The 23351-nt window shown below is 40.7% G+C and overlaps 1 protein-coding gene across 1 annotated transcript in view; it reads right to left on the bottom strand.

Moving 5' to 3' along the window:
• SASH1 (SAM and SH3 domain containing 1) overlaps nt 1–23351 on the bottom strand; it is a 178859-nt gene that overhangs the window by 92343 nt on the left and 63165 nt on the right. Inside the window, exons 3-4 of the mRNA XM_058534247.1 lie at nt 5417–5467; nt 5246–5295 (exon numbers count right to left, since the gene is read on the bottom strand). Coding sequence (XP_058390230.1) covers nt 5246–5295; nt 5417–5467 — 101 coding nt within the window. The remainder of the gene's footprint in view (nt 1–5245; nt 5296–5416; nt 5468–23351) is intronic.

Here is a 23351-nt window from a genome sequence, read left to right as displayed (position 1 = left end):
ATAGAATAGTTCAAGGGTAGTCATAGGTAACGAAAGAAGGTAAAACTCCATCAGTGAATTTTCAACTCTGCTGAAAGACTCAGAAGAAAAGTGCTTATAAATATTGGCTAAGGTGACGTTTTGAGATTTATTTTGGACCTTCCTGCCTCTATAGATAAATAACGGAGACCCAGCATATATCTGAATGAGAGTAAAAATTGCTCCTTCTTCCAAGGGGACCACCGGAGTGTAGGTTTTAACTGCTGCTATTTCTGTAATGCCAATAAACTCAATTTGCCTCTAACCTCTCTATTTGCATAATACAATTATAAGTACTTTGGAATTATACTTGAGTGGTTACGAGCATGGTTCTCAACTGGGATCAAATCTGGGCTCTGCCACTTATTAGCTGTGTAGCCTTGGGCAACTTATTAACCTCTCTGTGCCTCAGTTTCTACATTTGTAAATGGGAATAATATACCGAACCTCATAGGGTGGCTGTATTAAATGAATCAATGTTAAGTACTTAGATCAATTCCTGGACCGTAATGAGCACTCAGTAAACATTCCCTACTATTTCCTGATTTTTCTTTTCCAATTTTCATTCCATATGAACCAACCCCACAAAGATTACTTCCATCTAGACACACACCTAGAAATAAACAATGGGCTCCCCTACAGTTGGCTTCCTCAAAAGTAACAAATCTAAATAATCCCGACACAGAGTTTATTTGCTAGACATCCAGCTAATTTTCAGATTACTCTGTTTTATACATATACACATACATATAGAAGATTAAATAATTGTGGAAAATGCTGCTAGTTTCCTACTCAATGTCTATCTTCCCCCTTCCTTAAGAAGCCCATTTTGCTCAGGGCAGCAGGATGCTCACCTCTCCAAACTCCCCTATGGCTATGATGGCCAAGTGCTCCAATCCTGGGTCTCCTTTCTTTGCTTTCTTTTTCTCCACAGCACCATTTAAAATATATCAGTTTTTTCTATTACATCTCCCTGCATGCATCTCACATCAGCTCTTCATCACTATACCCTAGCACCCAGAACGGTACCCTGCCCACAAAGCCCACGTTCAGCGAGCAGGCAATGCATGAAGAAATGAGTGGGATAAAGTGGGATGTGTTGGACAGGGCTTCTAGGAAAGCTTCCTAAAGGATGTGCCTGAGGCCTTTTGCCCTTTACCTTCTTCCCTTCACCCTGTTTCTCCTTCCCATCTGGAAGATGGCACAGCCACTTTAAAACCAGGAGGCACAGTCTGGGTTCCTGAAGGCTTACTTGAGCCAGATGCCAGCCCTGGAACAAGGATGTATCTAATGAACCTTGTATTTGCTTACGCCACTATTTGTCACATCTTCTGTAATTCATTGCTAAACTCATTCCTAATAGACACAGTTATAAAGATATTTCCCAGCAAAAGAGCCTTGCTCTCTAGAAATTCATGAGACTAACTGGTGAGTGGCAAGAAATTTAACTAACGTTCGCCTTTTCAGCCAGTCGACACAAATCCAAGATTGGTGTAACAAAGCAGCGACTCTCAACAAAAGGCAATGTAAATAGATACAAATAGAAGAGGTTCAAATGAAAGCTCTTTGGCCGTCTTTATTATATTTTCAGCGAAAGCACAGAGAGGGACCAGACAGACTGCAGGAAAATAAGGATGAAAGGGGCCTTTGTCAAACCGGCGGGGGTGGGTCCGTTCTATCTCTATCTCTCCATCTATCCTGCAGGTCGCACACATCTACAGGTCAAATAGAGCCCCGGCAGCCCCACCTGGCAGGGTACCCAGGTGCAGCGAAGTCAGGTATATCAGACTTTTCTTACTGCTTGTCTCCTGCACAAAAGACCCACCTCCTGGGTCTCTGCTGGTCAAAGCTATATTCCTGTAACTTAAGACTTTAAACCCTGTGAAATGCTAAATACCGCTGGGAGAGGGGATGTGTTTTTTAGAAATCAGACATTTGCATCATAATTCCTGCCTGATACCTTCCTCAGATCAGGTTTTAACTGGGGGAGAAGGGAGGGAGGAAGATGTGCAGAGGTCCCTGAGACAGCTGGGGGGGCTGGGGGACTGTGGATCTGGAAGGCAGGAGCCCCAGGGGCCGACGGCTCCACTCGGTATTGCCTTTTGCCATCCACGCCTCTGCTTCGGAGGCCGGGCTGCCGTAGGATTCGTCCACCTTCGTTTAGTACTGAGTTCTCTTGCCTTCTGAATAAAAAAACGAAGAAAACTTCTGCCTATAAAGCAACACTGCTGACTCAGAAGGATATTTTGGTTGGCAGACGCTTTACAGACACTAACCACTGCCTCGCCAGGTCATCCTCCAGGCCTTGCAATGCCACCAGCAAGCATATGGATTTGAAGAACAGCAGGATGTTGCATTTTATAGTATTTGTATTTTCAAGTACAAAAATACAAATAATTCAATATAAATACTGCATCGAACCTACTCAGATTATAACCTGACCTAGAATGTCCAGAGTGATACCTCATCTTTTTAAAAAAACCTTTTTGGAAGATTTAGTTGAAAGTAATTATCAATCTAAGAAACAGTATTACCATTTTGCAAGTCACAGTAAAAACTGATTCAGGCAAGAACCATTTAAGGAATCTAAAAAACCATTAGGTACAAGTTTGAAGAGGATCAAGATATAGACGTGGTCTCAGATGATCTCCTCATACAATACTCATTAGTTGTAAAGGGAAAATTGTAACTTCTCAGAAGAAACCTGACAGTCATCACCTTAATCAAATGATCAAAATTAATATCACCAATAATAGGACCAACTAACATTATGATGCAATCAATGCACTGAGTGGAACACAATATCAAAAAATGCATTATCTGGGGGCCAGCCCTGGGGGCATAGTGGTTAAGTTCGCAGGCTCGGCTTTATCGGCCTGGAGTTCACGGGTTCGGATCCTGGATGTGGACCTACGCCACTTGTCAGCCATGCTGTGGCAGCACCCCACATACAAAATAGAGGAGGATGGGCACAGATGTTAGCTCAGGGCCAATCTTCCTCAGCAAAAAAAAAAAAAAAAAATCATCACTTGAATCTTAAAAAGAAACCCAGATTGAGGAATATTTCACAAAACAACTAGCTACATTCTTAAAAAATATCAATATCATAAAAGACAAAGAAAGGCCAAGAAATCCTTTCAGATTAAATGTGACAAGAGATGTGACATGTGAATACGTTGAGTGATTTTTTTAAAAAGTGTTGGATTGAAAAAAAACATGCTATAAGAGGGGCCGGCCCAGTGGCATAGTGGTTAAGTTTGCACACTCCCCTTCGGCGGCCCAGAGTTCACAGGTTCGGATCCCAGGCCTGGGCCTATGCACCACGTGTCAAGCCATGCTGTGGCAGCATCCCATATAAAGTAGAGGAAGACGGCCATGGATGTTAGCCCAGGGCCAATCTTCCTCAGCAAAAAAAAAAAAAAAAAAAGTGCTATAAGAAATATTATTGGGACAATCAGAGAAACTTGAATATGAAGCACATGTTAGGAAAAGCACTATTAAAATTCCTTTATTTAGTAATTATACTGTGATTCTGTAAGAGAATGTCCTTGCCCTTAGGAGACACGTGGTGGGATATTTAGAAGTGAGCGTCGTGGTGTCTGCAACTGACTCCCAAATAGTTCAGCAATAATAACAATAATTAGTGAGGTTACATAAGAGAGAGTGTGTGTATGAGTGTGTGTGTGTGTGTGTGTGTGTGTGTGTTCAAATTTTTTTGTTAACCTCAGAGGAGGCTGTCAGTCTGTCTCTTGGCCACAAGAGTCATGCCACATTTTACTAAGTGAAGGATATAAACACAGAAAGAATGACTACCCACAATTAAGGGGAACAAGAAATACCCAGCCTAACGAAGATTAGTACAAATTTGGTGAGTCACTTCCTCTTAGGAGGAAAGGCAAACATTTCTTGTTTCCTGAAGGATTCAGAGATTCTGAGAGAACATCTCAGTTCTCGGACGGAATCACGCCACATGGGTAGCAAACTACGTCAGGAGAACCTATGGCCCGTTCACTCCATGCTCTGCCCACACTCGGGTCAACATCACCAGAGTACTTCCAATTTCTAAATCAATCTCAACTCAAATCTCCAGGCTGTTTCAGCCTCCACACGACGAAGCTGCTGGCAGGACATACGCCACTAAAACAAAGGAAGTTCGTGTTAAGTGCACCTTTATCCTCTAACCCTGAGTGGGCAACGGCCTTGGTTTCTTTTGCTCATCACCCTCAATGTTCCTCAGTCCTGAACCGGATCTGCTGAGCCTCTGAAATTGAGACCTGAAGTTTGGGCAAAGCAGCCTTCCCTCCTTGAAGCTGCCTCCGTGCCAGCGGCACACACACGTGGACGGATTAGGCAGGGCTGTGCTGCAAAGCGCACACACGCTCTCCCAACATGTGCTTTTCATTCCAGAAATACTTTCTTTCCAAACCACTTCTATGCCTCTCTTGGCATGAAAACAGTCCAAGCGGCTCTGTGCCAAAGGAAGTATCTGTTTAACGAGGTGGACTTTCTTAAAATGCCTCTACCTCAGAAGAGGTAAACAGAACATTCTAGCATAATTATGATGGAATGAAGCAGAAAAGGGAAAGGTTAGAGGAAAAAAAATTGTTTTGCTTTTACTTTGCTTTTTAAAGTAATACTGGAAACACAAGATGTAACATAGAATTATCTTCCACGAGAGTCAAAATTACAGGGTCCAAGTTAGGACAAGGAAGCAAAAACATCACCTTTCACAGGAAAGGTTAGTGAGCATTTGCCATCTTCTGTCACAAGCTTTTATTCTTGTTTTAAGGTCACTCACCAAAGCAAGGTGCAGTGGAGGGATTTTTACTCATTGTTTTATTCCAGAATGTATTTTATTTTTGTACCTTACTTCTTTAAGACTTGCATCCTATATCAAAAACTAATGTAAAAGAAGAAAACCCATTTTGGTTGACTTAACTGTCCTCCCCCTTTCTCCAAGCTCACTTCCACATATTTATTTAGGGTTCACTCAAAATAAGCAGTGTGAAGTCAACAACTCGTCACAGAATCTAGGCGATGCCGACGGAATTACAAAACACACTCTTAACCACCTATCTGTGTGCAAACACACACACGACACGTAAGGAAAATGACATCAAGCTTCACAGCCATACACAGCACGATCACGCATCTGACTCTCATCACGATGTACCTAAAAGACACCTTCTTAGAGATTCTGATCCCGGGCAGAGGGAGGGAAACTTACTTTCTTTCCACTTCTGGTGTTGACACGGCGCTGGAGAAGCCAAGTGACTCCTAGGAGAGAAGATTCACAGGGTCAGTGCAGGCAGAGCAGCAGGCTTCCTCTGATTTTACAGAACATCACTTAACAAAAAGGGCAGAAGCAAAAATAGACGATTAAAGTCACTGTGCTTACTTCGATCTGAGACCGCAGCTGAAGTGACGCGGGGCTGGCATCAGGTTTCTCCTAAAACAGAACAGATGCTGGTTTAATGAGACTTCCAAACGTGGCACAGACCAGAAAGACAGACAGACATGTAAGAAGAGATGAGGGGTTTGGGGAACTCTAGGGCAGTGGGAGGAGATGGCAGAGATAAACACACTTTCTGGAAAAGCTAAAGTATTTTTAAAATGAGAGCTCTAGCCTCCTAAAAGTGAACTGTTTTCCAAACTTCACCACTTGACACTGCTGACGATTTTATTGCAGAAGAAAAAAAGCACAGTGTAACTGAAGGGACTGACGGATAACGGTGAAATAATTCTCTGGATGGGAGTAGACCACCACTAGGACACAGAATTCACTGTGACCCGCTGTGTTCAGTTTCTTCTTCAATAACAATGGAGCTCCAATCTGATCTTAAAGTTCTAAATGTAACCAGAGTATTTAGTAATGTAGAGCTAGTTGTAAGTGTCTTTAGGAAGGTGGAAAGCTAACTTGATGTCTTGGCCCTAAAAGCATCCAGTTAATAGATGAAACAAATGTATGACATTATGAGTACACTACAAAAAAATCAACCACTGGGCCAACCCCGGTGGTCTAGTGGTAAAGTTTGGCACACTCCACTTTGGCAGCCTGGGTTTGGTTCCTGGGCACAGAGCTACACCACTCCTCAGCGGCCATGCTGTGGTGGCGGCTCGTACACAAAATAGAGGAAGATTGGCCACAGATGTTAGCCCAGGGCGAATCTTCCTCACCAGAAAAAAAATCACCAAATCATAAAAGCAGAGGCAAAAGAATCAAATAATTTTAGAGTTAAAACCATGTTGTCTAACACTCTTGTTTTAAAGTTACAAAAATGGTATCCTCTTTGAAAGAAAAAAAGGAGATAAACCTGTGATGAAAATAATATATTGAAATAAGCTTTGCCAGCAAAATAGGAAAATTACACTATTAGAAGTGTTAGAATATACTATGGGAAAACAAGGGTTACGCTACTCAAAAGAGCACGAGCACCACATTGATATGTTTCATAAGTAGAAAATAAATCTATATCTAAATAGGAACTTAAGTGGAGGTCCTCATCAGAGTGTGACCCACAGTCCAGGGTGGACCCCAGCTGACCATCAAGTCATAAGCAGGACGATGGGCAGGTTCAGAGGAAGGAGTGATATCACTAACATTATACAAGTTTGAAATGTCAGGTTAATTATGAGTTTTCCAATAATCTTATTGTGTTCTTAATAATGGTTATATTCTTCAGGACTACACACGCACTACAGGAAGACTATCTTGTTAGTCTCAGCTAATACTCAGGACACGGGAGCAGATCATCTCAAATTACGAATCTCTCTTGCATCTAATTGTTCAGTTTATTGAAGTTGCTCATCATTAGCACAATTACAAAACTAGACCAATATTTTTAAAAGTCAGCAGTGAAATATTAAAACAAGTTTAACTCAGAGTAAATTTATAAATGTGAATAGGTAACAGGAATCCAGTACAAATATAGAACACAAAATGAATGTGCTGGGGTGAGTTAATCTGAGAACGGGATGATTTGGGACAAGCAGACCAAAAGAGAAAAGTGTTTTAATTGACTGCCAACCCACTCTTTCCTAGTCCCAGGGCCTTATTTGTTATGAAAAAATATCAAGAGTGGTGTGAAGCTCCACAGAACTTCTCTCCAGTTGACATCCTCCTGGTTTTTGTTGCCACCTTTGTTCATAACAAAAAATTTATATTTCTGTCCCAAACACGACACGCCATTTTTACAAAACAATGTATGGAAACGTTTGAGTCCCATTCCAAGTCCAGTTGGTATGAGGTCAGACTCAGGTGTAATCAACAAACGGGTATGTATTTTGGAGGTTCCTGGTCCCAAGAGACCAATCACGATACCTAACCTCTTAGCACCGCGTCAGAAATTTACAAGCATAAACAGCAGGAGGTAAGCAAAGGTGTAGTTTCCAATTTTTTCCTCCTAAGTCTTCTTGTTCAGGAGTTAGAATGGAAGCCTCTGAATGATGACAGAATTCTACTACTTTCTCTGAAATTTTTTCTGAAGTTGCCCCTTTCACACCCAACTCCAGCCCACGTCCTTCTTTAACCATCAACAAAAAATGACCGACACCGCTCTCTTTTCCTCCTCCATTGTCACCTTTTCTTCAAGCTTTAAGTCTCTACTTCACTAGGTTATAGTCCATGATAGGAAATCACCTGCTTTTATTGGATATTTTTATCTGCGTTTTTCTAATAAATTTTATTTATTGAGTGCATCACTTGTCACTCCATATCATAAATGTAACATTTATGATATTATGCAAAATGTACCTGTTCCCGCATACAAAACAAGTGCTTGTTAACATACATATTCAATGTTTGATGATCAGGAAGTAACATTTGAAACAATTCATCTTCAGGCGTTAGTTTGTTACTTACACACTTAACTGTGTTTTAGCTACATTTTAGAAAATGTTGGGGGTGTAGTTTGATGTATAATGTATCAAAATTCATCCCTCTAAAATAATGGACCCAGTTAATGTTTCCATGCAGAACATCTGTTTTATCAGGAACAGGGGATGATAACAGGAGATCTTGTACAGTGATGTTTCCAGTGATTTTTCCAGAACATGCCACAAAATAATGTTTTTCAGAGCAAATATTAATAATTTCATCTTTCAAGGAGAGACCACCATCATCGTTACGAGGCATTTCTTAGAGCAGACACACCCTAAAGGGAAAATATTACACAACTGAAGAGAAGCTTGTAAAATTATCTGTTACCAATTTTGCATCCCTCCAGTGGGACATGAACCCACAATCAGAAGGGATCCGAGGAAGACTCCAGGGCCGGTGGGCCTTGAACCCACAATTGGCCCTGTCCTCCTTAGAAGGTTCTTTTCTGTTCAGTGTTCCAGATTTGAAATGAAACCAAAGCTGAGCATTCAACAGCACAATTTTTATTCAATGGCCAAAGAATGGAGAAAGGGGAACTATGTTCACAAATCAACTTCTCAGCTCCTGGGGTGATAAAGCAGCTGTTATAAGGGGTCTAAGGTAAGGAAGGGGAGGAATATTCACAGTTATTCGAGGAAACCGGTGGCTTTTCTGGGGAGCAAGGGTGCCACCTCTTTTCTTTCCTTATTTGCTTATATCCTGCCATTGCCATGGCAACTGTAAACTGTCATGGCGAAGGTGGGTGTGTTCCATAATATGGTGATGTATTACAATGAGTGTATAATGAGCTTTGGGGTCTGTGTCAGGCCAAGTAAGACTGCCCTGTTGCCCTGTTGCCCTGTTGCCTTCAACCGCTTTTAAGTGGTTTCGACTGTATGTCTCAGCCGTCTCCTCCTTCCTCTCTTTGCGGTTTCCTGTCAGCTAAAGCGAACATGTGAGGCTTGTTCTGAGCAGGGTTGTGGTTAATGTCCTATGGGGCCAGGGGCCGGGGTAACATAGCCACCAAGTTAGGGATCTATATGATCCTTGGAGAGAAACCAGAATGGACTATTGGCAAAATTCCATTTTTATGACACTGATGGATATCACATGTATCAATGATAAAACATGCAGGAAGGTAATTATTAACTACTGTCACGTAGATGTGAATATTATGAAATATTTAAGACATACAAAAATAGGTAACACAAAATACAGCAAACCCTTGTGGACCCTCCATTGAGCCTGAGAAACGGAAAATTACAAATAGAGGTGCTCTGATACACACTTGGAGAAAACACCTCACGTGCAGAGTATGAACCAAGTCTTGACAGATGTGTCCTACGCATATAAGGAAGAAGTGCTGGACAATTTTTTTACTGTCTATCACTAAGAAAAATTAGATTTTTTTTTCATGGCACAATGTAGAGTGAAAAAGTGGGATGGAGTCAGATAGAAGGAGCACCAGCTAAGTATACCACAATAAAGGGGTTCAGGTCAGAATGGACTGAGAAAGGGTCCTTGACATTCCCCCTTGTGTGTCCAGTCTCCAGATGAGGCCGCCTCCTTCTCTCTTCCCAATTCAAGCACATAATGGGCGGAAGGGGCAGGAAGCCTGGTTCTGGAGTTGCTGCAGGAGAAGGAAGTCCTGATGAAGGGGGGTTGGAGTAAGAAGAAGTAAAGAGATTCACCCAATTGCTCAGCCGCAAACTTCTTCATCTGGGGAACAACTGATGGTCCACAATATAACTCCTGATCTGGATGTTGATGGAAATAGTAAAAATTGTGAATACCATCAAATCACAGTCACTGAGTATATATGTATCTTTTGGGCATGTTATGGAAAGAGACGATCACTGAGAAATAAGATTCTTCTCTCCCTTATTAACACACGCTGACTGTTCCAGTTACTACTGCCCTGTAACAAATCATCCCCAACTGAGTTACATAAACCAACAAGCATTTTACCACACTCACAGATTCTGTGGGTAAGAATTCAGAGAGGGGACAGCAGAAAAGGCTTGTCTCTATTCCATGGTGTCTGGGGCCTCCGTTGGGAAGATTTGAAGGCTGGGAGTGACTTGATGGTTGGAGCTGTAATCATAGGAAAGCTGGCACATTCACATGTCTGGAGGCTGAACCTGGCTAAGGGCCAAGACCTAGGCAGGGGCTAGCAGCTGGAACACCTGTGCTCCATGCAGCTGCTGGTCCTCCTCACAGCAGGATGCTGGGTTTCAAGAGTGAGCATACCAAAAGCACCAGGCAAAAGCTGTATTACCTTATAGCCTCATATGGTGCCACTTCTGCTGGAGTCACAAGCCCTCCAGGATGCAAGAGGGTACAGAGCTCCCGTCTCTCAATGGGAGGAGTGTCAAAGTCACAGGTAAGAAGAGCATCGGGATGGGAGGTACCATTCTGACCCGCTTTGGAAATTACAGTCTGTCATACTGACCCCAAGAAGATGGGAGCTCACATAAGTTTTCGAAACGAGGAATGAGATAAGACTCTTTATTCATGACAATGTCCATAAGGATTCTTTTGTGATTTTTATAGAGTTTATTCAAGTAGCATATCTTGGCAATATATTTCAGCCCGAACCTATCACTCAGAGGCTGAAATATCACAACATTTTAGGCTACAATTATCATCTCTCTCTTGATTCAAACTTATTATTATAGAAAGTCTCAAATACACCAGAGTAAAGAGAACAGTATCATGAACTCTCAAATGCCTATTATCTTGCTTCAACAATTATCCACTCACGGTCAATTCTGTCTATACCTTCATCCATGGTTCAACTCCACCCCATTTTACTTTGAGGAAAATCCCAGACACCATATCACGAAATATTACAATGTTTAATGTGAAGCTTTAGCTATTAAGGTTTCTTAAGTCCTAACTGTGGCTCAATCTTGAGCAAATGGCTCAATAACCATGAGTTTGACTCTTTCTTAGCATTGGAGGACTTTCTTTGGTCATTGCAGAAAAAAACCATATTCGACAAATTTAGATATTCCATCTAAATGTTGCAAAAGAACATGAAGAAATCCATTCAAAATTGAACACAACCCAAGAGTTCATTAGAAAAGTACTCATTACTGTCTCCCAGGTATTCATCTATCATCCTAATACTTTTTGAGTACAATGTGCTCATTCACTTTGCACTTGACAGAGTATTCTAAGCTGTATCCAATGACAAATAACTCCATAATTTGGCCCATGTATGATATGAACATCCAGAGAGCCATACAACACTGGTGGCTGAACCTGAACCTATAATTATAAGTTATGACTTCGTTGAAATTTTAAAAATAAATTTAAAAAGAAAGTGGATGCATAGAATTTTATCTATGGATTAAACTAATCATCATTAAGCCACATACGGATGCTTTAGTTAAGAATGACAAAATATCACTAACATTACAAACTCTTTTTTTAAGGCTAATTTTTCTTTTCTTTTTTTTTTTTTCTGAGGAAGATTGGCCCTGAGCTAACATCTGTTGCCAATCTTCCTCCATTTTTCTCCCCAAAGCCCCAGTACATAGTTGTATGTCCTAGTTGTGGGTCTTTCTAGTTCTTCTATGTGGGACATCTCCTCAGCATGGCTTGACGAGCGGTGACTAGGTCCGCGTCCAGGATCTGAACCAGTGAACCCGGGGCCGCAGAAGCGGAGCGTGGGAACTTAACCACTACGCCACTGGGCCGGCCCCAACATTACAAACTCTTAGTAAGTTTGTAAATTACAAATGCTTAAGGAAACTTCCCCAACTTGGTGGGTATAACAGTGAAAAACAAGCCAAAATAAATATAGCCCAACATGTGTATGTGTATGTGAGTGTGCATGCAGAGGAAAAGGTCCAGGAGGGTATACTGTGCTTCTATTCTGTTCACACTTTGTAACAAGCATGTAATCTTGCATTATTTTCATTATTTTTTTCTAACAACGAAAGATCAACTTAAAAATACAAACTCCAAACCAGACTTACTGTCGTGATCACTTCGCAATATACACAAATATCGAATCATTATGTTGTGCCCCTGAAACTAATAATATTGTATGTCAATTATTCGTCAATTTTTTAAAAAAAGGTTGAAATAATAGTATTTTAAATAGTAAGAATTAAAGTAAAAAGTTTTTAAAATTAAAAAATAATTTTGTGTGTGTGTGTGAGGAAGATCAGCCCTGAGCTAACATCCATGCCAATCCTCCTCTTTTTGCTGAGGAAGACTGGCCCTGGGCTAACATCTGTACCTATCTTCCTCCACTTTATATGGGACACCGCCACAGCATGGGGTGACAAGCAGTGCCTCAGTGCGCGCCCGGGATCCGAACCAGCACCGCCAGCAGCGGAGCGTGCGAGCTTAACCTCTACGCCACGGGCCGGCCCCCTAAAAAAATAAATTTTTATAAAATTAGTTATAAAAATTTTAAAAATACAATCTCTAGATCCTATAATATATGTTTTTAAATTTATAAATTTATGAGAAAATATCTGAAAGGGTTCTTACACACCAATGATTACTTCTGCAAAGGCCACTATATTTCTGAATTTTTGAAATATTTTTCAAGCATATACAACTTTTATATATTTTTTAAAAATATAAGAAAAGTCCTCAAAACTTAAATTTGATGATAATTTTAAATGTATCCTAACAGTTAAACTAAAAAACTTCTTGAGAAATAGTAAAGCTTAATTTCTCAAATTAGGTCATGCCTTGAATTAAAATACTTTCTTGAAGTATTAAAATTTTTAATAACTAGTGTCATAGAAAATTATGCATGCATTTTATAATTAATAATGAAGGTCCATGATGATTTTAGAAATCACCTCATATTTATATTTTGACTGAAAGAGAATAAACTATAGTACTGTATAGTTTTTTAAAAAAGGAATCAGATGACAAAAAAAATTACGGAGGGTGATGCACCTCAAATCCATTTCTTGTTAACTCGGACAATTTTCGGAAACAGTAATTCCCTAAATGTTTACTATGCCTATCTCAGAGGCAAAAAAAGAACAAACATTTCAAGATGAAATCAGTGGTTTACCAAAACCAAAACACGTGAGCACGTGTGTGCTTCCAGCTGCCTGTGCCACGTGTGCGTACACACATGCACGACCTCAGCCCCACTTAACAGGACATGGGTCAAGCATAAAACTAAGGCTCTGACTCTAAATGACTACATTTATGCTCCAAAGTGCCACAGCCCATTGTGCAATACACCAGGTCAAAAACCCACTTGGGGCAGAATAAGGTCCTGGAAAACAAAGACCACGCCCTCACCCCACTCCAGCTGTGTTTCCACCTTCTCGTGGAAATCCACATCTCCCTCCCTCCATGCTGCCAGTGCTCAGAGCCAAATGAACTTCACAGCTGGAAAAGCAGGAGGATAACCCCTTCTCCTGCCCCAAAAGCAGAGAGGAAGAACAGCAGGCGCCCACCGGCTCAGCCTAGCGCCAAGTTCTCCTCCACTCCGGGTACCGGAAGGAGGAGGTGGAAAAGGTAAGAGGACCGGCAACATTCAGCCTGCAAGCGAAATGCCACAGGCTTGCTGATGCGTCCACTCACGGAGGCGACCAAGCTCCAAATGGCTGGGGAAAGCTGCTGCCGGTGGTCGACCTAAAACTCACGTGGCATCTATCACTTTACAAGAAGACCGTAAAGTTGCGGCAGCTCCCAGTTGACAAGGTACACTCCCCTCTTGTCTGACTTCTCCATTTCGCCCAATCAATGGAGCATGTGTTCATCTCACCAGGATTTAAATCTCAACCTTTTTTGGGGAGTTTTCTCACCCCCTGTCAATCAGCTCCTAGGAGCTATTGCTTTTCCCTTCACAAGGTTTCTTGCGTCCAGCCAACCCATTCCATCCCCACAGACATCAGCTTCTTTGCGGTCCCTCATTGCCCAGGTGCCTCACAGGACCACCACTGCAGAGTGGAGTGGGAGGTACTGACTGCGAGCTAGAGAACTGCGTTCCAGTCCTGGTTCCGAGATAGTGAGCCCCGTAGACCTCAGTTTTATTTTGTTTGGTTTTTCCAATGGCAACAAAAGAGCAATGGACCATTTGAAGTTCCTTTTTGATTCTACATCCCTAGGATGAAGCAGCGTCAACCCAACCCATCCAACCACTATTGTCAAATCAATCTTCTTGAAATAGTAATGCTACGTCCTTGCTATTTAAAGTGTGCTTCATGCACCATGAACTGTGGCATCACCTGGAAGCTTGTTATATAGGCGGTCTTCGGCCCCACCCCAGCCCTCCTGAATCAAAATCTGTATGTTCATTTCACTTTGAGAAGCACACTGCTTTGTACTCTGTATCATCTCAGTCCCAAAATCTCTCCCAAATTGTGGAAACACAAGACTGACAAGATAAGGTCCACATTTCCAAAGGTGAGGCCCTTCCACCAACTGGCCCCATCAGAAACCCTCTTCTGAGAGAATGGGCGCCGAGTCCACTGTCCCGGGTGCGTGCTGTCCCGGTATTTAACTTTTGCTCCCATTCCTGGGATGTCTTTCTTCTTCCTGTTCACCCAAACCTTAGTTGTCCTTTAGATCCAACTCCAAACCCACCTCCTGATAGACCTTCCCTGCCCAACTGTGCCTTAAAGGACATGCCCGAATTCACAACAATCACTAGCCACATCACTTATGTGTTGTGTCCCTGTGTGCAGCAACTCCTCTACTCACTTATTTGTATCTTATTCCCTCAACTAGGCTGTAAACACCCTCTTAACGGGGATTCATTGTATACACACACACACACACACACACACACACACTCCCTCTCTCTCTCTAACAAAAACTATTTAGCACTTATGGACCAGGACGCATTTGAAGAGATAAGAGGCAGCAGTGAAGAAGACATGGGCCCCTCCCCTCAAGGATGCTCCTTTCTAAAGCCTTGTCAGAGCTTTCTGCACGAGCGAAGTGCTTGACGAGCATCTATTGGTTTGATTTGTTTAAATTGCATCACTTTGCCAGTAATTCTGACTCTTTCTTCTATTAATTTTTGTTTGCAAATTCACTGATTGGGACATGTATTTTCATGTTTTGATTTAAGGTTTACTTTTGGGTTACAGAGTTACACTGGTCAGTAAAAGTAATTCAGCAGATACTGTCAGAAAGATCTACAGCTTAGATCTATCAGAACTTATGAAAATGGGGTGTTTAATCACATTTAGGGTAAAATCTGCAGTAGCCTGTGTGTTCTAACTCCAACCTACACCTTTTCATGTCTCATTTCACAAAAATCGTTCACAGGTGAAACAGGAAATGTGAGTCATTTTTCAGGCTCCTAGAAGCACATGGCCGGCATACGAAACTTTTTTTCTAATGAGTGAAAGTAAATGGAAAAGTACTTTTATCCATCACACCAAAGAAGAAAGGTCCCAAGGAAAAAAATTTTCTTCACAGTTGAATGCTATTCCAGAAACTGCAACCTTAAAACCTATCCATAACTAACAGATGAGTGAATTTCCAGAAGCCTTGATAAGAAAGAAACTGTAAGTGGCAACTTCCACCTGGTCATTAATGCTCTGTGGGAAAAACGAGTGGCTCTTCTTGCTTCGTTAATCTATGTTCTGCAACTATTCGCTACATATTTATTTAGACCTCACCACGTTCCAAAAAATGATTTAAGACAGCTGATAAAACTTAAATTCAACATTAAAAGATAAAGTTAAAAAACTAGGGTAAATGATACAAAGGAGGAGAAAAAAAAAATCAAGATTGTATAGTACAATTGTTCCAGGAATTAGGTTCGTTCACAAAATGCGGGGCCATGAGATCCTACGCTAGAGACGGACCACACATTTGGGGCTAAGCTTTCCAATGTTTAAAGCAAAGAAGGAAACTCGATCAGTTACAAGATTGATGTGATCCATACTTCTATGTTTTAAGGTATTCGTAAGATACAGGACTATTCCTGTGAGTGAGAGTTTCTCCACGTAATCAAGCAGCTTGCATAGAGATGGGAATAAGACCAGGATGTGACAATAGATCATTTCAGTAAGATGAGTCATATAATAATGTACCTTTTACCATGAACAAAACTAACACAAGAGGACCACGCCATACAAATGTGAATATTAAAAAGCACAATGTCAGTGAAGACATTTTAATTATCCAACAAAAAAAAAAGGAACGTTAACACTTTGTCTAATTCAACTTTTCCTAGCAGGACTTGGCTCACTGAGGTGAACATACAAATGGCCCCTGCATTTCCCAGTGGTGGACACCGTGATAGCTGGCCACTCGAGACGGTGTCACCATCCAGCAAGTCCATCCAACCTCACTGTCATGACAACAGTGGGGAGTGATCCACTCACCAAGTGATCTAAGTACATCTGGCTGCTGAATGGGATTGATTAACACAAGACAAAAGTCGGAGGAAGCAACTAAATGGGCCCATTTTCCCTTTCTCTCTGTTTCTCCCCATTTCCTCTTTCAGGTAATCATTCCTTAATTTTGAAAATGTTTATTGAGCACATACCGTATACTAAGCACTGTTCTAGTCAAGAAGGATAAAACTCTGAAAAGACGGTCACTGCCTTCATGGAGCTCACATTCTAGTGATTTCTAAAGTCCCTCATGGGAATCATTGGCACTTACTGTCTAAAGCACAGGTCCACCAGGCAGATGCCATCTGGATAGTGGTGATCAGCTATGGATGCCACATTTTCTGGAGGATAATGAAAACCAGGATAACCTTCACTTCTGAATGGTGTCTGGAAAGAGGATCCTATAAACAGGATCAATGCGAGGACCTGGGGCTGTTTACTCAGAGAAGGGAAGGAGAACACCAACATGTGAAGGGCTTTCAGGGAGCAGGGGGCAGACAGCTCCCTGGTGCAGTTTTCCATGGTGGCACATGGGCAATGGAAGAACCCTGCACACTGGGGGACACTGGGGCAGCTTTGAGGTGGAAAGCATTTATTACATTTTTAAATAATATATAAGAATTATAAAGAAAATTAAATCAGAGTATGAGTGAAAATAGTAAATACTGAATTGGTATAAAACTTTCAAATAAAATCTTATTAATTTTTAAATAGAGAACCTGGAGCTTACTTACTTGAAAATAACTTTTTAAAAAAATTAGGTTGTGGGGCTGGGCTGGTGGCATAGTGGTTAAGTTCACACGCACTGCTTCGGTGGCCCGGGGTCCATGGGTTTGGATCCTGAGCGTGGACCTACGCACCTCTTGTCAGCCATGCTGTGGCGGCAACCCACATACAAAATAGAGGAAGACTGGCACCAGATGTCAGCTCAGGGCCAATCTTCCTCACCAAAAAAAAAAAAAAAAAATTAGGTTATATGCTTGAAATGACTGTAAGTTATACTAGATCAAAACTTTTAATAATGAGCTCTTCACACTCTCGTTGGTCATTACAACAAGGAATTTTACTCACACAGCTAAGTGCTAAAAATTGTTTTAGCCATTTTAACAATCACTGAACTATTCATGGAAATTTATATTTCAAGGATCTAACAGCACTTTACTTGATTAACGTCATAGTGAAATTTCTTATGAAAACGTAACAGATTTCAAATCCAGTTGAAATTTTTCATATTAGATATTACAAAATACTGACAAAGTTCTCATGGGTAGCCTTGTGCATCCAATGTCCATCCTGACGCTCGCCTGGCCACGCTGGACCCACGGGAGGGTCCCTGTGCTCTACCACCACCACGTCTGACCACTGCAGCTTGGACTATATGCTTGAACCTTGAGTCAAACTCTACCAACAGCTCTCGGCCCCCTGACCGTGATGTACAGCAGCGGTGTGCTGGGCAGCTGGCTGCTGAAGTGCGTGCCATCGCTGTTCCCACCGCCCGAAGGAATCACATAGTAAGATCCCACCCTGGGACTGCACTGCCACAGCCCTAGAACAGTGCTTCCAAATTTAGTATTTTGCCATCGCTCGGAGGGCTTGTTCAACAGAGTGCTGGGCCCTCCCCAGAGTTTCAGATTCAGTCCGTCTGGGGTAAGCCCTGCTAATTTGCATTTCTACCAAGCTCCCAGGTGATGCAGATGCTGCTGGCTGGGGACCCACACTTTGAGAACTGCTGCCCCAGACAAGGCCGCTCAGAGCTGCCTCCAGTCTGGGATTCAGCGGTCTGGAGGTTGAGGGGATTAATACATCCTGAGCCACCCTGAACTCTGGCCTAGTCCTTCAGTGCTCTAGAAGGGGATGATCAAGACTAATGATTTTACAGTAAAGAGACAGGCTCAATATCATTTTTTAAAAAAAAGCAAGTAAAGCCAGGTGTCCAAAATAGAAAAAATTATTTACAACATGTAAAATCCATATCACTGGAGGATTCGAGCACAACCACAGGACTGTCTGTTGCCTGGGATGCGGGTTCTTCCAGGAACTGGTTCGGACCTCCGTCTGACTACTGTGATTCTATTACTGGAAATCAAACAAGCTTCTGTGGGATAATTTACCTTTTACAATATATTTTTACGGGAAAATGAACTACAAATCCTAACCCAATGACTCAAACGTTTTAGAACAGATAACCTTCAGAAGTTGGTGACAGCCTGGAACTGAGCAAACATTCATGTATTCATTTGTTCAACCAATATTTTAAGTGCCAACTCTATACTTAAGTGACATGCTGGGTACCGGGAACATAAAAAAGAGTCACAGACCTTCAGGAGCCCATGGCCAAGTAAGAGAAACAGATAACTAAGAATAAAAAAAATCAAAAGCTTCCATGTTATCATATAAATAACATCTGAACTGATTAGTAAGCAGACTGGGTATCTGAATACGGGTTTTACAAAATTATGTAGCCTGGCCAAACTGGAGATGCCAAATTTTAATGAAACCTCTAACAGACTGACTCACATTTCGTCATGATTTAGTGCAATATTATTGTTGTCTTTGTGGCTGTAAAATCAAACGGTGCCAGAATGACATTTAATCATCCTTCTTTCCCAGTCTTTGAATGGTATTTTCAAACCATCTTTAAAACTTTTGTAACTTCAGAATCAACAATAATCCAGTGCAAACTGAAATCATCAGCCACAAACATTACTTCTAAAATAAATGAACTTTCGAATTAATAGTGTTACTTGATGAGGTAAAACATTCAAAAACACATGGATAGATGTCACAGTATTTGAGAAAGAAAAGTAAAACCAAAATAAAAATGGCGGGGCTGGCCTGTGGCATAGTGGTTAAGTTTGTGCACTCTGCTTTGGTGCCTCGGGTTCACAGTTTTGGATCCCAGGTGCGGACCTACACACCACTCCTCAAGCCACGCTGTGGCGGTGTCCCATATACAAAATGGAGGAAGATTGGCACAGGTATTAGCTCAGGGCCAATCTTCCTCACTAACAACAACAACAACAAAAAACTGGAATCTCAGAAGTTGCAACAAATGCCAAATTTTAGCACAGAGCAAACTTTTCACTACTGTATCGTAAATGCTGGAAAAATCAGATTTATAATGGAAACACAGGCAGACCAAGCCACAATGTAACATACATAAGTGATATGTTTCTGTTCTTGCATAGTGATTTTCCTCCCCTCTGAGCATTAATCTTTGAAAGACTTACTCTATAAATTATTGAACTTAGTTCAAAAGCAAATGAAATTTAAAATACCCGTTTACTGAATGGCTAAAGTGCCATATTGAAATTATCGTGATTTATCTGTTTCTTTAACAGTTAACTGTAGCAAACGTACTTCATTGCTCAAAATTATTACCTGGTTGCATAGTTGACTCTGGTTTAAACATAAATCCATCCCCTTGTTCAGGACGGCAGCTGTCTGCCAGGATCTCATTCATTGTTCATCCATCCACAACCATGAAGCCCAACTTGTTCTTTCTACAACCTGAAAGTGTATCTACATGTACACTGAGGTGCATATAGACGCCACTCATTTTTTGGAAACCAATGAAATTCACTTGCACCATGATTACTACCGTGGGGAAGGGGACAAGGTGGCGTACCATGTAACCAGTACTGAGTTCACTCCCAGTGTTCACATGCCCCCTTGGATCCTGCGTGGCTCTGGCAGCTCAGGCATTAAAGGCACTAAAGGCAGCCCTGTCTGTAAAACTAATGTATGTCTTAGACACTAGTGGCTTGCAGGTAGGGCTATGACAGAGACTGAGCCGTTGCTGCTGTGGCTAGGGAGAGAGATTCTGGTTTAAAATCCAACTTCTCATCTACAACAAAATGAGGACCTCCTCTTCATTTCCCTTCTCATGATTTGGTTGGTGGAGAAGTTGGGGGACAATGCATATTCTCCACCTCAGGAAAGATTTGCCACATACACGATCACAGACCAAATGGCTCAATATATAAAGAACGCTGGTAAATAAATAAGAAAAACACTACTGTAGATAGAAAAATGGGCAGAGGACTTTAAGAGATGAGTCACAGACACAAAGATATAAAAATGTGTGAGAAATAATCAAAGAAATGCAATTTAAAACACTATGAGACCACTTTTCACTAATCAAACTGGTCAAGTTTTCTTTCTCCTGATAACATTAAATACTGGGAAGTATGAAATAAAAAAAGGGGCACAGATATGCTGCTAGTAGCAGTGCAAATTATACAATATTTTCAGATGGTAATTTAACAGTGCTTCCAGAATCTTTAAAATGTTCCTCCTTTTTAACCTGCTAAGCTTTTATCTAATAATCTACCCTAAGGAAATAATAAGTTATGAAAGTGAAGAGGTACATTTAAAGATGTTCATGGTCACTTATTTTTATAATAGCAAAAAAATTGAAAAATTCCTAAATAGCTTGAATTGGGAGATACATAAATAAATTATGGTATATTCACAAGATAAAAGGGTATGGCCCCCTTAAAAATCACAATATTGAAGAATATTTACTAAGGGAAAAGTGTTCCTTATAGAAAGTTTAGGAATACAAGTAAGCACACTGTATACACAGCTTGGTCCCAAGGTGTATTTGGATATATAGGTGTACATATATACATTACATGTCCCAGTGTAAATTCCACTGGGGCAAGAAATTTTGCATGTTTTGTTCACTGGCGTATCCCCAGAACCCAGCAGAGTGTCAGGCACTTAATAGGTACTCAGCATCTGTTGAACAAATATATATGTACAGATAAAAGTCTGGGAGGAAATAAGCCAACAAGTGATTATATGTGGGGGGGGAAGGGGGACTTAAGCATAATCTTTATTTTCTTTTTTAGGATTTTCTGTATTTCTTTATTTTTCTACAATGTGTACGTACTACTTTTACAATCAGAAAGCAAAACGAAAAGGCTTCTATTCAAAATACATGTTTCCTAATGTTATTCCTTCCATAGACCCATAGTCAGACTTGGTTCAAAATCTACACATATACATTGCACACTATCAAGATTCCATATAATATACATAATATTAACAAGGATACATAATAGTAACAAGGATGTAGAAAACCCAAGGCATAGAAGATCTATGTTAATTTTTTAAAGTCTCACATGATGATAAATTTCTTTTCTACAAATAGATCTTTGTGGAACATTTGTCATTTAAAGATACACTATTCAACACACACGTCGTCGTACCTTTTTTTTTAATTGCATTATATTATTAAAGATTCTGAAACATCAATTATTTAGAACTTTCCTCCAGGAAATTTTGCTTTACTTTCCCTTTTTCTTCAACTGCCCTGTGAAATTCTCCTTTCCTGCAGCACAGAAAGAAAGAATTGGAAGTCTTTTCTTGTCATCTCTTAACGAGCCTCAATCATGTAAATATCACCAGAGTGTTAATTAGAAAATGGTTATTTCATATAAAATTATGCATATTATATGCATAGAAAATGTGCGTGTACACAAAAAGTAAGCCAATGTCCCCCGAGCAGATAGTACTTTTTTCTCAGGAAAAGCAAACAAACAAAAACCTCAGAGGAGTACAAACAGGAAACATAATAGGATCTGGTCTCCAAGGGCAGAAAACAGATGGACGGCCCTTTCCTAGCATCTGTAGCAGGAGAGATAAAAGCAGTGAGCCCAAATATGATGAGCAACGTGCCTGTGAAATTGGATAAGAAGGCTGACTGTGCCCTGAATACTACCTGTCCCCCTAAAAAGGCTGAAATGAACCTACAGGATGATTGCTCCTTAGAGACTCAATAGACTAGAGAGTCTTGCATGGTACAATCAGATCTGTTGAAAAATGATGTAATCCCTTTGGTGACATGGTATCACTTCTAAGTCACCTACATTTTCTCTATCAATCCCTTAAACAATGTATGCAAATTCAAAGCACTAACATTTGAATTCTTCATTCATTCCATAAAACTTAACATAAAGAGAACCCAAGAATCAGAGTGCTCACCTCTGCCAATGAAACCCCAAGCTAGAACAAGACACCATCTTAGTATAAATTTTAAATGTTATGCATATATACCTTTTGAAGGTTACTATGAAGTGTCTCTTTGAATATTCCAAATTTTAATCACCAGATACGTAACCTTAACAGCTCATGAAAATGCTAATTATACTAAACGGAAAATGATCTTTGGAAATGCAGAGGATTCTTCAGTTCGTTGCCATAAAGTACTCACAGAGCGATAAGTAAATTCCCCCAAATTTCACCAAAAATGTTATAATGCTAGGATGAGCAATGCCGCACATGAGTATGACTGAGTAGGCAAGAAACAGGAAGGGGATGATTACCAGGCAAGATTCAACGTTGGGGAAAAGACTGGTTGCAGTGAAATTGTACAGGGCTTTAAAAGCCATGATTTGGAGTCTGGAAGTTAATGAATATTTTTGACAGAATTTAGGAAAATTAAAGATGTCACCTTCTCCACGGGCCTTCCCTGATCCACTAAGACTGTCAAGTGCTCCCATTGAGGCAATTAACCCCACCACGCTGTAATTGTCTATATTCACCCACAGGGACTTCACTGTCAGTTTAACCATCAACATCTCAAGACCTGGCAAAGGGCCTGGTAGAGATTAACCATCTAAATAATAAATATGTGTGGGATGAATAAATGAACGAAAGGCAGCAGAGTAGACGAGACTGGAGGTGGACAGACCAGGGCATGCCTGGCACATAGCAGGAAATCAATAGGCATCTATCAATCGGATGAAAATTTCTGTTTTTAAAGAAAATTTCTATTGCATTTTTAATCCCTGGGTATTGACATTGTATCTTTTGATCCACAAAGCATGAGAAAGACAGTATTGCACAGTAAAGCAAACAATGACAGAAACATGTTCAAGGAAGGACAGAAACCATGTGAAGGCCTTTATATATTTTCTACCACATGTGTTGAGGGTTTTGTTAAGGATCACATCGACTGCCATTTATCCTTGTTTATTCTGAGTAGGCAGCCAGGGGAAAAACTGAACCAAGTGGTTTGGAAATACATAAAAGCAAATAATTATCTTCTTAAAAATCCTCTCTTAAATAATATATTCAAAAGATACGCATTTTATTTTATTTTTATTTTGGTGAGGAAGATT

The sequence above is a fragment of the Diceros bicornis genome, chromosome 39, assembly GCF_020826845.1.
Source record: "Diceros bicornis minor isolate mBicDic1 chromosome 39, mDicBic1.mat.cur, whole genome shotgun sequence".
In the NCBI taxonomy this organism is placed as follows: domain Eukaryota; kingdom Metazoa; phylum Chordata; class Mammalia; order Perissodactyla; family Rhinocerotidae; genus Diceros; species Diceros bicornis.
Note: the sequence above shows the minus strand (reverse complement) of the source record. Positions and strands in the feature narration are given on the sequence as shown.